The sequence below is a fragment of the Schistocerca gregaria genome, chromosome 4 (genome assembly GCF_023897955.1).
Source record: "Schistocerca gregaria isolate iqSchGreg1 chromosome 4, iqSchGreg1.2, whole genome shotgun sequence".
NCBI classification, from domain to species: Eukaryota; Metazoa; Arthropoda; class Insecta; order Orthoptera; family Acrididae; genus Schistocerca; species Schistocerca gregaria.
This window is the reverse complement of record NC_064923.1, coordinates 200,519,856-200,537,861: the sequence shown is the minus strand read 5'-3', so window position 1 is coordinate 200,537,861 and position 18,006 is coordinate 200,519,856. Positions and strand designations below refer to the sequence as shown.

General features: G+C 44.2%; 1 protein-coding gene and 1 non-coding gene across 4 annotated transcripts in view; both read right to left on the bottom strand.

Moving 5' to 3' along the window:
* Positions 1-18,006, bottom strand: part of LOC126266830 (protein slit) — a 1,561,007-nt gene that overhangs the window by 435,499 nt on the left and 1,107,502 nt on the right. For all 3 annotated transcript variants that reach the window (XM_049971386.1, XM_049971385.1, XM_049971387.1), the window contains exon 4: positions 6,416-6,487. In XM_049971386.1, coding sequence (XP_049827343.1) covers positions 6,416-6,487 — 72 coding nt within the window. The remainder of the gene's footprint in view (positions 1-6,415; positions 6,488-18,006) is intronic.
* Trnat-ugu (transfer RNA threonine (anticodon UGU)) lies at positions 3,078-3,152 on the bottom strand. The gene has a single exon. It is a non-coding gene; the product is annotated as a tRNA-Thr (tRNA).

Sequence of the window (18,006 nt, the reverse complement as noted above, 5' to 3'; positions counted from 1 at the left end):
TCGTCCAGGGCGGAAAGTTTGCGAGGAAAAACCTATACTCGTACAATGGTACGCTTCTGAGAAAATCCTTGAAAATAACCCAGCCTTCGTGATTTCCGAGGTGCTGCTTCTTCGTTCTTCTCACCTGCGTCCAAGATTTCAGCGTTCGGAAGTATTATCCGGTTATCCTTTCGGACGGCAGTCACCTTATTGTGCTCCAGAGCTCAGGTGCCACAACGTATGTCTAGCTACTTCCTGTGTTTAAGCAAGACCAACACCTGTGCGGGCCTTCCACTCAGAGCTTGAGTTCTGCCTGCCGTTTCATCTCAACTGGCGTTTCAACCTCTACTAGTATAGGCAATCATTCATTACGCCGTTTTTATAATAAAGACACTCCGTCACCTTTCATGCAATAAACGTTAACAGTTATTTACAAAATGTACGTGACAATGTCAGTCTCCTTTATATATTCATATGTACATCCTACCATATGATACCTAATTGTGTTTGTAGATCACGGCAAAGTATGTGGATGAGTTCTTGTAAGGTGTGAAATTATAGCCATCTTACAAGTTGCTCAACAGTTGCACATAAACATCTCCACAGCCGTCGTTCACCCGTTTTATCTATGGTTGCAGTTGTCAAATAATGTTCAAATGTGTGTGAAATCTTATGGGACTTGAAAGCTAAGGTCATCAGTCCCTAAGCTTACACACTACTTAACCTAAATTATCCTAAGGACAAACACCCATGCCCGAGGGAGGACTCGAACCTCCGCCAGGACCAGCCTCACAGTCTGTGACTGCAGCGCCTTAGACCGCTAGGCTAATCCCACGCGGCCCACAGTTGTCTCTGAGCAGATTTTGGATAGCATCATTTTTCGTGCTTGATATACGTTAACTTCGGCGGAATGGGAACAGTTTACAAATTTAGCCGTTTCGGAAATGCTGCCACACATGGCCCCTAAGCCGATGATCATTCCATTTTGGACGTCCGAAAAATCGCTGAGTTTCATTACTCACAACGACTACGTTGTTTTCCGCGTTCCCTCGACACTATATATACTCTCCACGTCTAGTGATGCCAAATACCGTGCTATTGCACGTTGACATCGAACATAGGCGGTGATCACATTAAAGTGATTGGAGCGTGCACAAAAATGTTCAAATATGTGTGAAATCTTATGGGACTTAACTGCTAAGGTCATCAGTCCTTAAGCTTACACACTACTTAACCTAAATTATCCTAAGGACAAACACACACACCCATGCCCGAGGGAGGACTCGATCCTCCGCCAGGACCTGCCGCGCAGTCCATAACTGCAGCGCCTAAGACCGGTCGGCTAAACCCGCGCGGCCCGGAGAGTGCACAATTGTGGATGTTGTTTTAGCCTGCAGCAGACTTCAGTCATGCATTTTCGCCAACATACCGATTGCAGATTGTAGTCACCACCAACTGTAATTGGGTGAGTCGGGAACTTATTCGTAATTTCTTTCCGCTGAATGAACCATGGACCAGCCTCACCACAGCAGAACAGGTAACTAACGGAAAATTTCATTCTACCATACATGGGCCTAACAAGCCAGTCTTACATAATTTTGGGTAGAAACTTGCCACAAATGTTTACTTCTGGAGATTCGGAGGAACAGGTGCATCTTGATGTGTGCGGAGGAAATAAGATGGCACGTGTTTCGCTCAAAGCCCCACACAGAAGAATCACTGTTAACTGGCCTTTCCAGGTGTTGCCTTCGCAAGGAAAGCGACGTAGCGCCCCAGTGGCAGCGCCGCGAGAATACTGCCACGTTCCGTGTTGGGAGCGATATCTCGCCGCTCTCGGAGAGGATATTCATGAGCCGGAGCCAGTGGCAGCCTGCGCCAAAGAGACCAGCACGCTGTACGGCTCGTTCTCTGTCTCGATGATATCTTCATCCTGTAGCCGCTGTAAGCTGACCTACGTGCAGTTTCCAGTTAGAAGCTGCATCCGTCATGCTGTCTGCTGCAGACACTCAAGGGGGCGCGTTTCATTTATTTCCTCCCCACCTAGGCGGCTACTCTGGGAGTCTGACTTCAGCGTCCTCTTCCCCGAACACTGCAAGGTCTGCAGTCGCGGAACGTGTGCAATAAAGTGGCGCTATCAGTTCTCACGGCTCTGCTCTTCCGTGTGCCATGCGACGGCGTTGCGACTTTGACAAGATGCGAGGTACGCATGAGAACTTGCGTGGGTTTGGAAAGTAGAAGAAGAGGCACTGGTGGAAGGAAATATGTGATGGTGGATCGTTAGTTGCGCTTTGGTAACTCAGTCGGTGGAGCGCTTCCCCGCGAAGGGCAATTGTCCCAGGATCGGGACGCCGTAAGGGAGACAATAGGAAGTTTCAGATGAGCCATTTACATTGGAAATGGCGCATCTGGAAATTCCATTCTTGTATCAGTCTCTCAGACTACAGGTTCCACCATGTAGTGGAGAGGGAATTAAACACAATTACTAGTAATTTAGACCACCGGAGAATCGTACCCGCGTAAGAAAATCACGAGACTAGACTACTTTAGAAATATTAGATATATTGAAGACTTTAACAAGCTATGTAAAAACTAAATAATGGCCGTCACTATCCGTGGGTTTTAAATTACTAGTGCTGTGACTTGACGTACTGGTGACTGAGACAGAGATTACACGCTGCTCTTTAACCAAATGGTCTGAGCAACTGTGATGCACAGGCATAGGTTAATGGCCAATAGTGTAGCTGAGAAGTGAACTGTTGTGCTTGTTAGTGGAATTACGAGACAGGCGCCCACGATCCCCCTCCTCAACTGAAACCACGTATAAAGCTTTAAGATCGTGAACTCGTACTGACGGTCTGTGGCGTTTACGCCACATCCCTGCCCACGTTTATTACATTTTGTAACTATGTTCTAACGCACAGTATACGAAGAAATTCTTACGGGATCCTAGCGAGTAGGTAGGATCACAGGCAGACGCGGCACATGTTCATATAGCGTGAGAACAGCCGGGCAGACTTTTGTACGAAATGATAATTAAATGGACACCCTAGCTGCAAACAGGCGTTGATGTACTTCATTAGGGACATGTTGAAAATGTGTGCCCCGACCGGGACTCGAACCCGGGATCTCCTGCTTACATGGGAGACGCTCTATCCATCTGAGCCACCGAGGGCACAGAGGATCGCGCGACTGCAGGGACTTATCCCTTACACGCTCCCCGTGAGACCCACATTCCCAACATGTCCACACCACTACATTCGAGTGCGCCTAAGAGATGTTTGCCCATCATACTCATTACTCGTCGCAGATTAATCTACCAAGTCCCGTACGAGTTCGGGCATAGTGTATGCCATTGACCTTCTCGTGCGAACGCACACACTATGCCCGAACTCGTATGGGACTTGGTAGATTAATCTGCCACGAGTAATGAGTATGATGTATTATATAGTAATGAGTATGATGTATTATATTTTCACTGTTGGGTATTTACGCTAAATGAGAGTATTATTCATATTATTTAATTTTGTGGGAAGTGTAACCTCCCCACAAAATAAAATAATATGAGTAATTCATTTAGCGTAACTACCCAACAGTGAAAATATAATACAATGTAACAAACCTATAACCTTTCAATAATTGACAGTCAATTTAACCTGGTAAATTTTGGACGTCAGCAATGCTGCGTCATGGCCCTGATACATCGTTCTGAATAAACTGAAAAATCTTACCTTAATTAGATCGCCGGATAACGCGTATATATATCTGCTCCTATAAGAAATTTTCCTGGCGCAGCTAAGTGCAATGCTGGCCGATAGATTTGTCTTATAGAAAAGGAAAGAACTGACTTTTCTTTTCAATAATGGGGATTGCCAAAGATTGGAGAAATTAGTGAATTCTTTAAATTGAGATAAATGTCAAAAGTTACTTTTTATGAGAAAGATTACTATTACCAGATTTTTCTTAAAAACATTTACATGGGACTTTATGTAACAATACTACATATGCGCGAGGCTGCTTTTACCTTATCCTACAACGCTCAGGCTCCGCCATCGCTGCACACGACCGGCCCAGCCAACACGATACGCCAGACCAGACTGCTCGCTAGCAACAACTTACTCCTACTAACTGTTCTTTCGGGAACAGATACTACCGTAATGTATAGACTTTTGTATCCCGCCTGGAAGGCGGCGCGTTGGTTGGATCAGAAAAAGGCAAAACACGTAGGTAATTCTGTATGAATTTAAATCCCCTTTACTCAAGCAATAAGAATATGCAACTTGCAAGGTGATGCGCAGTTGAAGCGAAGTGTCCTGGCTGGCTGCACCTGATGAAATGGGCTGAAGCAGTCTCGGACCTCGTAGACCTCGACAGCACCGGCTAGAGGGCGCTGTCGCTGGTGTCCCTCGTAGAGCCAACTTGAGAAACAATGTGGCAACGTTACTATTGATACCACACAGACAACAGCCGTATCTTACTGGAGCTGGGAGCGGCAGTGGGGATTTACCTACAACGCTGGGCGAAAAGTAGCCCCGGAAAACATATTCGTGAGATCTCATGTTGATTCTACGATCGTGTGAATCATTTTGGTGACTTTCGTGGTCCTCAGGAGCTAATGATTAATGATGGAGAGTCTTGTTATGAATACAACGATATACTGGCTCTAGAAATCGTTTTACTAATTTTGCAATTAATGAAAGAAAACAGAATTAGTTCGCATACTAATATTCTATGGTTCTTATTACGCTTAACATCTAAACCTACCTACTTTTCACAGCATTGCGCACGATTTATGGTACAAGCGTTAGAGCTCGCAACCGAAGGAGAAGAAATCGAGCGGGACAAATGCTACGGCACATCTAAAGACGTTAGGTAAGCAAGCTGCGTCCAGTTGTGCTAGGGAAAGTGATCGCAGACATTTATTACTAAAATTCTCTGTGTTTGTAAATGCCAGTATATCTTTACGGTGGGAAGTTTCATTTCCTGTAACCCAATGTGTAACTTAAGGGGTTAAATCCGCGTTTACCGTGAGACTACGTTTTGCCACTGACCCTTACATTTGTTACAGTGTGTTAATTTCGGAAAAAAAACTATAATAAGTATGAGTTCTGCTTTAAGATTATTGCAAAAAGCTTTAGAAAATACGGGGGAGAGTGTCACAGACATGATACGTGACTTGGAGTGGCAATCATTAAAACAAATGAGTTTTTCGTTGCGACGGGATCTTTTCATGAAATTTCAATCACCAGTTTTCTCCTCAGATTGCGAAAACATACTGTTGGCACCCACCTACATAGGGAGAAATGATCATCACGATAAAATAAGAGAAATCAGGGCTCGGACGGAAAAATTTAAGTGCTCGTTTTTCCCGCGTGCCTTTCGAGAGTGGAACGCTAGAGAGACAGCATGAAGGTGGTTCATTGAACCCTCTGCTAGGCACTTTATTGTGAATAGCAGAGTAATCACGCAGATGTAGCTGTGGTCTGCCTTCTCCACACACCGTTACTCCTCCTCACCCTCTGGCCTTCCACAGTTTGCATTCCCACTATCCACTTTACCTCCCACGTATCATTTCCTTAGTTTCCACACATAAGAGGCTCCCCCATCTCCTTATCTGCAGCCTTCAACTTCTAAGGACCATATTCTCCCCTTCCACAGTACTTCTCATCTTCAGATGTTAAGAGAAAGTGCAGTGCTTCAGTGTTTTCTCATTGAAGAATATCACTGAATAAACTGTAGGCTATAGATTTTACGACCTTTCAGCTGACCATCATTAATCTATTTAATACTAAAACACTCCTCATATTTTTTTACTATCTTTGTTTTATCTTCACGAATGCTCTTGGCTGAAGGGCGGAGCACTGTACCACCGACAGCCCCCGTCCGTCCATACGGGACGTGAGATGAAATAAGAGGAATGAGAAAAAAAAGCTAGTGCACTGTGCGTTACATTTTACTAGCAAGTAGGAAGCTTTCTGTAATAGGACAAAAAATCCTTTCTTTAATCTGCTAGGTGCAGGCAACTACTGACGTTAATTAAATAAGTATTATGTGGCGCTATGTGCCTGCTACAAATGCGAAACAGAGACTTATCAGTAAAATTAATATGATCTCCTTCCGACGCGATTGCCGCCCCTGCGACATCTTTAAGAGGATTCATCACACACCGCAGAAGCGGTCGCTACTGCAGTAATTAAAGAAACTCGAGGGTGCACCGGTTCTTAATTTCTCGATTTCACGCCGAGAGAGAAATAACAGGTGAGCGTCCATTTGCAGAGGCCGCGCGCCTGTAATTAGCGTTATGCGGAACAGATGAGCGGCGCGTTAAGTAAGTGCGCAGGGACATATCTCCGGCGCGGAGCTGCCTCATGCATAATTCACGAGCCGCTGTGGCCGCGCCGAGAGGTGTCGCCCGCGGAGCAAGACGAATGGTACTCACAGGCGCAGCAGGTTGGGCATGTTCCCGAAGAGCATGTCCGGTATGTGCCGCAGTCGGTTGTTGTTCAGCCGCCTGCAACAAGAAACAGAAACGCGCCGCGTCAGACAGCACAGTGGAGAGAAGAGAGCGGCAGCTGTTAGCGGGGCACGCCCACGCGGCCAGCTGCGTAATAAGCGGCGGTGCAGCTACGGACCAAGTTCGTTACACAGCTGTCACAGGATGTAGCACGAGCTCATCGAGGTTTCGATCACTAAAGAGTAGGAAACTACACTGACGGAAAAAACCGCAACTCCAACAAGTACACTACTGGCCATTAAAATTGCTACACCAACAAAAAATGCAGATGATAAACGAGTATTCATTGGACATATATATTATACTAGAACTGACATGTGATTACATTCCCACGCAGTTTGGGTGCATAGATCCTGAGAAATCAGTACCCAGAACAACCACCTCTGGCCGTAATAACGGCCTTGATTCGCCTGGACATTCATTCGAACACAGTTTGGATGCTGTGTACAGGTACAGCTGTCAATGCAGCTTCAACACGATACCACAGTTCATCAAGAGTAGTGACTGGTGTATTGTGACGAACCGGTTTCTCGGCCACCATTGACCAGAAGTTTTCAGTTCGTGAGAGATCTGGAGAATGTGCTGGACAGGGCAGCAGTAGAACATTTTCTGTATCCAGAAAGGCCCGTACAGGACCTGCAACATGCGGTCGTGCATTATCCTGCTGAAATGTAGGATTTCGCAGGAATCGAATGAAAGGTAGAGCCACGGGTCTTAACACATCTCAAATGTAACGTCCACTGTTCAAAGTGCCGTCAGTGCGAACAAGAGGTGACCGAGACGGGCAACCAGTGGCACCCCATACCATCACGCCGGGTGATACGACAGTATGGCGATGACGAATACACGCTTCCAATGTGCGTTCACCGCGATGTCGCCAAACACGGATGCGACCATCATCATGCTGTAAACAGAACCTGGATTCATCCGAAAAAATGACGTTCGTGCACCCAGGTTCGTCGTTGAGTACACCATCGCAGGCCCTCCTGTCTGTGATGCAGCGTCAAGGGTAACCGCAGCAATGCTCTCCGAGCAGATCGTCCATGCTCTTGCAAACGTCGTCGAACTGTTCGTGCAGATGGTTATCTTGCAAACGCCCCCATCTCTTAACTCAGGCATCGAGACGTGGCTGCAAGAACCGTTACAGCCATGCGGATAAGCTGTCTGTCATCTCTACTGCTAATAATACGAGGCCGTTGGGATCCAGCACGGCGTTCCGTATTACCCTCCTGAACCCACGGATTCCATATTCTGCTAACATTCAATGGGTCTCGACCAACGCAAGCATCAATGTCGCGACACGATAAACCGCAATAGGCTACAATTCGACCTTTATCAAAGTCGGAAACGTGATGGACGCATTTCTCCTCCTTACGCGAGGCATCACAACAACGTTTCACCAAGCAACGCCGGTTAACTGCTGTTTGTGTATGAGAAATCGGTTGGAAACTTTCGTCATGTCAGCACGTTGTAGGTGTCGCCACCGGCGCCGACCTTGTGTGAATGCTCTGAAAAGCTAATCAGTTGCATACCACAGCATCTTCTTCCTGTCGGTTAAATTTCGCTTCTGTAGCACGTTATCTTCGTGGTGTAGCAATTTTAATGGCCAGTAGTGTAACTAGTATAGAGTAATCATATTTCGGTGATAGATTTGTCTAGTCAACATATTTAAATAATTAACATTGAAAGAACACAATTTATAATATGCACTCGATAAGCCACTACAAATATGAAATGGTCCTACATAAATAACTGGTGTAACGGCCAGAATGTTAAATGCAAGCATGCAAACGTGCATGCATTGTGTTGTACAAGTGGTGGAAGTCAGTTTTTTGGGATGAGTTCCGTACTTGTTGCAGTTGGTCGAGCATACAGGGGCGATTACTGCTGTTTGTGAATGGCACTGGAGTTGCCGTCCGATGATGTGCCACGTAATATGGTTCAAATGGCTCTGAGCACAATGGGACTTAACATCTGTGGTCATCAGTCCCCTAGAACTTAGAACTACTTAAACCTAAGTAACCTAAGGACATCACACACATCCATGCCCGAGGCAGGATTCGAACCTGCGATCGTAGCAGTCGCGCGGTTCCGGACTGGGCGCCTGAACCGCTAGACGACCGCGGCCGGCGCCACGTAATAGAGACAGGTCTGATGATCGAACAGACCAAGGGCGCATGTCGACAATTTAGAGTATGTTGGATTGGAGCAACGGTACATGGGCGAACGTTATCCTGTTGGAATACTCCCCATGAAATGCTGTTCATAAGTAGCAGGATTCATACTAGACGAAACAACAAACCTCATCGAACAAACAATACATTACATCATATCACAAGATTAATTCTCACGTGAAATGTCTAAACCTTTGTCCGATAAGAGGACAGATGGTCCCACCATTACTCAGTATAGTACTGGACAAAGTAACCTGCATCTGGGAGAAGTAAGTCAGCGGAATACGCATTGGGAAGCTACATGTAAATAAAAGTTATTTGCAATATTTGGTCTTCGTTGATGACCTAGTAATTATCTCCAACAATAGAAAAGAAGTCATTAACTCCCAAGAAAACATCCATAAAATTGCAACCAAAACTGGTCTGTAAACCATACGTAAAAAAATATACCTTAGGGGAGTTAGGGAAAGTATGGTGAACCCGAATCTGGGAGGTCAGACAAGAAACTGAAACGCCGTCTTCCCGAATACGAGTCCAGTGTCTTACCAACTGGCTTTGTTCCACAACATAACGTTCACAGTAGTGCTAGTTAAAGACAATTCAGTTGCATAAAGTATTTTGTAGAATCAAGACTATGTCATACGAAATAAAGCGAACAGATTTAACCTGATAAGTGAAGAAATTTACAAAAGTATATATAAAAAAACACGAAAAGTGACCGTTCACCGTTTTATAAGGAGGCTAAAATTCCGCAACTGCAGTTTCGAAGTGAGTCACTGGTTTTGAATAGGAGGCAAGAAGAGAGTTACTTTTGAAGAATAAATTAAAGACGTAAGGGTACACAGAATCAGGATGTTGAGACAGAAAAGGGCGTTATGTAAGAAATTGGAGGAAAATAGTTTAATCTGGTACGTACACCGACAGAGCATGAATCCTTAGAGACCGGTTAAAAAGACAAACCCGAACGCTGGCAGACCAAGAAACAAGGAACAGACGCGAAACGTAATGCGTAATCATCTAACCAAAACGTAACGCGAAGAAGATGCAGAAGAAACATTTCGCACTCAATTACAGACGGAACTCTTGTCTTCTGCGATACGTAAAATCAGATGTTCAGCAGGTGAACGGACAATATCACATAATTCCCCTAAACGTTTGCTGTACAATTCCTGCATGCCATGTGGTCTACCAAGTCGATGTGTTTCTCGTACGGCCCTGCAGCGGGGCACCGTAGAACCAGGCTTGCGGCCAGAGAAAGTTTAAAGGTGGTAGCAGTCGTTAGAGAAGGCCGTATTAGCACCGTAACAGCGCCATCTGATGTATGAAACAGAACGACGAACGTAAGAGCTGCAGGTGAGACTAACAAGGTTGTAAAATTGCGCTCAGTGCTAGGAAATTGCGAAACAGAGGTATGAAACTCCGGACCAAAAAACTAGACCGTTAGATTCGTATCACCACTCACTCTCCGTTTCAACCGACTTACAACGTAACAGGCTAACATTGAGAGCAATGTCATACCTCAAGGTATGTGCTCCGTCATGGACGATCATGTCTACACGAGTCGGCGTCCACGCCTCCAACGCTGGTCTGCCTCTTCCATTCACCACACACACACACACACACACACACACACACACACACACACACACACACACACACACACACAAACTTATCTTTTGACGAAACCGCAAAGCCGAACCCTTGCGCTTGGCAGAATAGTTTTTAGGAGACGTGATAACAATAATAATGCCAAGTGATGGTCCTGTTTGTGTACGGTCACTGAAAAATTCTTAATATTAACTCGGTCAAAATGTTTGTGGGAGTACGGTGACTATTGAACGGAAACGAACTATTTCTTTTGTTTGTACTTATGAAAAAGCATAGTCTACAAAGTTGTAAATACTCCATCTACGCCGGCCGCGGTGGTCTAGCGGTTCTAGGCGCCCAGTCCGGAACCGCGCGACTGCTACGCTCGCAGGTTCGAATCCTGCCTCGGGCATGGATGTGTGTGATGTCCTTAGGTTAGTTAGGTTTAAGTAGTTCTAATTTCTAGGGGACTGGTGACCACAGATGTTAAGTCCCATAGTGCTCAGAGCCGTTTGAACCATTTTTTTAAATCAATTTTCATTCAGTCTATTGAAGTCAATAAACTTGATTTCATTTGAAGTAAAAATAATCATTGTTAATAAAATTTTCTACTGGAAAAAGAGTAGCTGCATTTCTCCCTTTTTTACCGCCTTTGAAACGGATCCTCATGTTTGAGACTTTATGATAATATCTGACAGACACCCACACACAGTTACATTTAAGATACCTGACATGGAAGCCATGTATGTAATCAATACAGGCAAAACTTCTTGTTTCCTCTAAGGTTAGAAATATCACAATTTCTTTTTTGCTCCACTACATTTCTACTCTCGTTGGAAGTACTATTACAAGATTTTATTAATGTAAAACAAAATTACAAATAACTGCCAGTATAGGTTGAAAAACGAACTACATTTACGCCCTCTCTGCAGTAGTAGCTGTAACTAAAATCAAGAATTGTACTATTTGTTATTTATGAACTTCATTCAACTAATTAGCCAAAACTCTCAAAATCTAGCGACTTTTATAAGAGGCACCACAGCTCGTATCTTTTCAAAGTCAGTGAAAAAAATGAAATAAACCGATTTATTTACTATTAGCGATGTTTAGAAAATCACTTGCATTGACTGTAACAAACTACCTACAGGTCAGTCAGATATGGCCATAGCAACTAAACTGACTGAAACGGAACGTAGAAGTCAGACTCCACTTTTGCTGAGCATGTTCTAACGGAAGGTCACAGATAAGAAGACAACACAGAATTGGTAGAGAATTAGCCTACTGGAGACCCTTCATATAAATAAGCATTTAGCACAAAACCCCCACGCGATTCTAAATAATCAGTTACAGCTCGGAACGTTGATCTTCTTAAGCTCTACAGGATCCAGTCAACCAAATACACACTACCCGACATGCTGCCCAATGACCATATTCATCTTCAAATAATTACACCACAATATAACTGTTATTACGTCGTAATCTGTTTTCCATTAGAACCTTTAGTATTAAATTCTCACAACTTATAGACTATATTTTAAAACTGCCTGTTTTCGTTATTTGCTGTGTTTGATACTAGCCATCTCGCAAATTGTAGTTTAACGTATTTGGTGCACTACACGAGTCATGAGCGTTCGATTCTACATTTCTCGCCTAATAAAAGGACCAAAGACTATACTGTTTGCTTTCCAACATATTAATGTCTCTCGTGAACGCCAGACAGTTGTTTCCTGACAATGGCCCGATATGCCGAAAAACTGTTTGAAATTTTAAAAAAATTACTAGTACAAGAACATTAAATAAAAAGTTGGTCTAGTAATAAGTGACGGAAGAATCTATAAATATTGATATCTATTACTGTGCAACGCAGCGAGAATACGTTGTGCAGGAAGAGACTATAAGAGAACGGTGCCTCACTAAGGCTGTCTCAGCGGGGCGGAGTCCAGGGTGCATTTGAAAGCTGTGTTTGTTTCCCAGAGCCGCTTGAGAAGCGATTTATGAATACAGGAGGTGCCGCTATTCCCGGGTTTTATAACAAGAACTGCGTGGCCACTTTGTTTTCCTGGATGGAGAGCAGGCGTCCGGCTTAGGCGAAAGAGTCCGCTATTTACGAGCTACAGTGGGCCGGGAATGTCAATAAACACAGTCTGTCTCCTCCAATATTTACGTATTCCAGCGCTGAGCGCGCGAGAGGCTGACTCAGCATTACGCCGTGATTCGGCGCGGCAACAGATGGTGGAAGATGCTAGAGCATGATCGCTGTTACACCGAACGGGACCCGTACTTTGCTGGGAAAGATGTGTGGAAACACATTTCTGTAACGTCACTATTTATGCAATGTTTTCAGTATAGTAGGGATGCAACGTAATCTGTTCCCAAGGAAGTTTGATAAGATCTTTGACGTTTCTATTGTATATTAACGTCCTTGAGGACTTTTCACAGTCATCTAGGAAAGCTGCACAAACTTTCAGTCAGATCTTAATAAGAGTTCAAAATGGTGTAAGGATTAGCAACTTGCTTTCAACGTTTAGAATGGAAAATAGTGCATAAAACGAAGAACGCTATAATATCAATGAATCAATATCTACAGGAGGGGGGGGGGAGGGGGGGACGAAAATATGGAAACACTGCGAGAAATACATGGTTAACCATTAATGTATATACTGACGAAGCCTACAGGTTGCAGAATTGTATTTGATCACGAGCGGTATCTGTTCAATGTCCTCAATGCGTTGCAAGTTTCAGCTGTAGTCAGAACTGCGTTCTGTGTAGATGCGAGTCCATTACGTTGGAACTGAGTGAATTAGAATGTGGGAAAATTGTTGGTGCTCTTATGGCGGGGGCCTCCTTAGCCAAGGTGCCGAAATGTTTCGTTTTTCGGAAATCTATACCACTTGCATCATCCACCAAGTCACAACGCGAACTAAAGCGTGTGTTGAGTGATCGTGAGGACCTGTCAATGAAGAAGATTCTGACGTAAAATTGCGAAAATCGTTGCAGTAATGAATGCCGCGTTCGCGAAACCTATTTTGGAAATTTGTGGTAATTTCTATGGGACCAAATTGCTGAGGTCATCGGTCCCTAAGCTGACACACTGTTTAATCTAACTTTAAGTTACGCTAGGGACAGTACACATACCCCTGCCCTAGGGAGGACTCGAACCTCCGCCGGGAGACCCGCGAGAACCGTAAAAGGCGCCCAAGACCGCGCGGCGCGAAACCTATCCGCATCAACACAAGATGATGAAGTGGGCAATCGTATCGTAGTATTCCATGTGCCCCATGGTTATTCTGCAGAGTCGCATTGCTGCCAAGGATTATGTGATTATTTTGGCTCGTTTCGTCCATCTCATGGTACAATGTTCGTTTTGCAGCGGTGGTGCTGTGTGCCATAACGACAGAGTCGGTGTCCCCCCTCCTCCCCCCCCCCCCCCCCAAAAAAAGAGGTGGTTCAAATGGCTCTGATCACTATGGGACTCAACTGCTGTGGTCATCAGTCCCCTAGAACTTAGAACTACTTAAACCTAAGGACATCACACACATCGATGCCCGAGGCAGGATTCGAACCTGCGTAGCAGTCGCACGGTTCCGGACTGGGCGCCTAGAACCGCGAGACCACCGCGGCCGGCAGTCCGTGTTCACACAGCTCGCATTGTTCAGGACTGATTTATGTGTGCCCAAGAATGAATTGTCGCTTCTGTCCTGGCCACCATAGCCACTAGATCTGATTGTTATTGAGCCTTCGTGATCTAGTCTGGAGAGAAGGTCTGTGATCGCTATCCACCTCCATCAGCGTTAGCATTATTTTGCAGGAAGAATGGTATAAGATTCCCTTGAAAACCATACATAACTCGTATTTATTTATTCCGAGGAGACTGATAGCTGTTTTTTCTGTATCGCGATGGACAATGTTATTTGTTCTGTTTTCGGCGTTTCCACATTTTAGTCGAGCTCCTGTAGGTGTAAAAATTTTGAGGGATATGAAACGTAATGATCACACAGGACAGTCGTAGGTAAACCAGGTGGAAGATTTCAATGCGCTGGTACTATAATCACGAGATATACCCTAGAATAACGTTCAACTTTGTGGGCCCGAACCAAATACGATTATCGGGGAATACGATCGTATGCGAGGAATGGCAGGACGAATGGTCACAGAGCTCATGGTACAGCGTCACACATATGCTGCAGAAACTGAACTGGCAGGCTTTTGAAGTTAGATGCAAATTAACACGTGAATGTCTGCCTATAAAGTTTCAAGATCCAACATTAAGTGTGGAATCTACGCATATACTACAACCCCTTACGTATCGCTCTCGTAGGAACCTTGAAGACTTATTACAGTGCGGAAAGAGGCGTTGAAGCAGATATCCATCAAAAGGAACCACCCTCTGCCACGTACTGCATAGCGATTTAGTGAATATAGAATATGTGGATGTACAGAAGAAATTACAGTCTAATAAGGAGTCGGCACCAACTCGACCTCACATCTTAAAGAGGAAGAAAAAGAACACCTGCAATGAAATGGTTCAAATACCTCTGGAAATTAACATCGGAGGTCATGTTAGAACTTAGAACTACTTAAACCTAATTAAGCTACGGACATCACACACATCCATGCCCGAGACAGGATTCGAACCTGCGAAAGTAGCAGTCGCGCGGTTCCGGACTGAAGCGCCTAGAACCGCTCGGCCACTGCGGCCGGCACACCTGTAATCGACCCCCCGCGAAAATTTGGACCATACTCCGTACAGTGCGCCCTTACATCTTCATCTAAATATTCAGCTATATCGATACTCTGAAAATCACACTTAAACACCTGGCAGAGAACTCATCGAACCACCTTCACAACAGATCTCTATTATTCCAATTTCGAACATCGCGCGGAGGAAACGAACACTTACGTCTTTCCGTTCGAGCTCTCACCCCCCCCCCCACCCCCCCATTTTTTATTGTGATGATCGTTTCTCCCTATGTACGTCGGCGGCAACAAAATATTTTCGCATTCGGGGGAGAAACCTTGTGGTTGAAATTTCGTGAGAAGATCCCGCCGCAAAGTGAAACACGTTTATTTTAGTGATGTCCTCTCTAAATCCTGTACCATGTCCATAAGACACTCTCGCTATTCCTCGATGATACAAAACGTGCTGCTCTTCTTTGAACTTTCTGGATGTACTCCGTTAATCCTATCTGGTAAGGAACCCACACCGCGCACCAGTATTCTACGAGGGTCGGTCAAAAAGTAATGCCTCCCATTTTTTTTTCTACTTAAAAAAATTTAGTTAAGTGAAAAATTTGAATTTGGCGCCATTCCTCAAACCACCTTCTGCAATCCACTGCAGTAGTAACTTTCTGTGTCAACAGGTGGCAGCACAGCAGAAGTTTGTAAGATGGCCGACATCGATGTTCGTTTGAGACTTCGTTGTGTGATTGAATTCTTGAATGCAGAAGGTGAAACGCCCATACGCATTCATGAAAGACTGAAGAAGGTGTATGGTGTTGTGACAGTGGATGTCAGCACTGTTAGACGATGGGTTCGTCGTTGTAAGGAAGCTGAAGGGCAAACACCGTTGACTGACGAAAAGCGGAGCGGCAGGCCGGTGAGTGCAGTGACTCCACACAACATTCAGCAAGTTGATGACATCATTCGTGGTGACCGTCGGGTGACTGCAGATGAAGTGTGTCGCATTATTTCTCTTAGTAAAGGCAGTGTGATCACGATTATTAAATAATTGGGGTACTCAAAAGTTTGTGCACGGTGGGTTCCAAGAATGTTAATCGATCAGAATAAAGAGGCAAGGAAAACAATAGCCTCCCAACACTTGCAGCGCTTCCGTTTGGAGGGAGATGAGTTTCTGAAAAAAATTGTGACCGGGGACGAAACATGGGTGCATTTTTTTGAACCCGAATCAAAGAGGCAGTCAATGGAGTGGCGTCACACAAGCTCGCCGAGGAAGAAAAAATTCAAAACTGTGCGATCGGCAGGGAAAGTTATGGCAACAGTTTTCTGGGATACAGAGGGTGTGATTCTCTTTGATTTTTTGGAGCAGGGATGCACAATAAATTCTGTTCAATACGTCACAACCCTCAAAAAACTTAAAGCACGTCTTCAGCGAGTTCGCCCAACAAAATCAATGGCAGATGTTCTTCTTTTGCATGACAATGCAAGACCACACACCAGTCGTCACACCTCTGACGAGATTGTCAAAATTGGATGGGAAGTTTTGCCTCATCCCCCATACAGCCCTGACCTGGCACCATCAGACTTCCATCTGTTCGGGCCACTAAAAGAAGCTCATCGTGGGATTCATTTTGAAGATGAGGAGGCCGTCAAAACATCCGTGCGTCAATGTAAGAGGAAGCAGAGCTGTGATTTTTACCGTGCTGGGATACATGCCCTTGTTCAAAGATGGACCAAAACTGTAGAGATGGGCGGAGATTACATTGAAAAATGACAAAATGATCCTCAATGTTGTGGTTTTCAACCTATGTAATTGCATTTAAATTTCCTGACAATTAAACGTAGAAAAAAAAAAAGGAGGCATTACTTTTTGACTGACCCTCGTAAAAGAGGGCGGACAAGCGTAGTGCAGACATTCTCTTTAGTAGATTTTTTGCATCTAAGTCTTGTGCCAGTAAAACGCAGTCTTTCATTCGCCTTCCCCACAACATGTTCTGTGTTTTCTTTCCAATTTAAAGTGTTCGTAATTGTAATTCCTAGGTATTTATTTGAATTTACGGACTTTAGATTTGACTGATTTATTGTGTAACCGAAGTTTAACGGATTCGTTTTGGAACTCATGTTCATGACCTCAGACTTTTCATTATATAGGGTCGACTGGCTATTATTGCACCACACAGATATTTTTTCTAAATCATTTCCAATTTGTTTTGATCTTCAGATGACGTTACTAGACGATAAGGAATAGCATCATCTGTAAACAACGTAAGAGGGCTGCTCAGATTGTCTCCTAAATCGTTTATATACACAACGAACAGCAGATGGCCTATAACACTACCATGCGGAATGCCAGAAATCACTTCTGTTTTACTCCTGACTATCCGTCAGTCATTACGAACTATGACTTCTCTGACAGGAAATCACGAATTCAGTCACATAACTGAGACGATATTCCATAAGCAGGCAATTTCGTTACAAGTCGTTTGTGTGGTACAGTGTCAAAAGGCTTCTGGAAATCTATAAAAGGAATCAATTTGAAATCTTTTAAATCCGTGTTGACTGTTTGTCAACAGACTGTACCCTTTGAGGTAACTCATAATGATTGACACAATATATTCCAAAAATCCTGCTGCATGTCGACGTTAATGAAAGTGCAGATCTAAATTTCTCGCGCACTGTCTGTCACTCAACTACCTGCCCTCTACTTCAGCCACCTAATGCCCGAGTGCGAAGTACTGTAAAGAGGAATGACAGCCAGAGCTCTCTTATTTCCCAGATATTAAAAACGAGGGAAGAAGGGAAGAGGAGTGGAGGGGAGAAGTTGTGACACTTCTGCCCAACGTGTTTTGATATCTTGTTCGAGAACAGCCATGTTATTCTACACGAAAAATAGTAAGTATGAATGAGAGAACGTAATATGTCAACGCACAAATATGTTCAATATTTTTAACAATATTCTCGTATGGGTACTTTATAGCTATATATAGGTCTCAAAAACAAAATTAATAAACCTTAGTAACTGAAAAATAATTACGAAATGAAGTTAACGATTTTCCATTAATAATTTAATCATGCCAA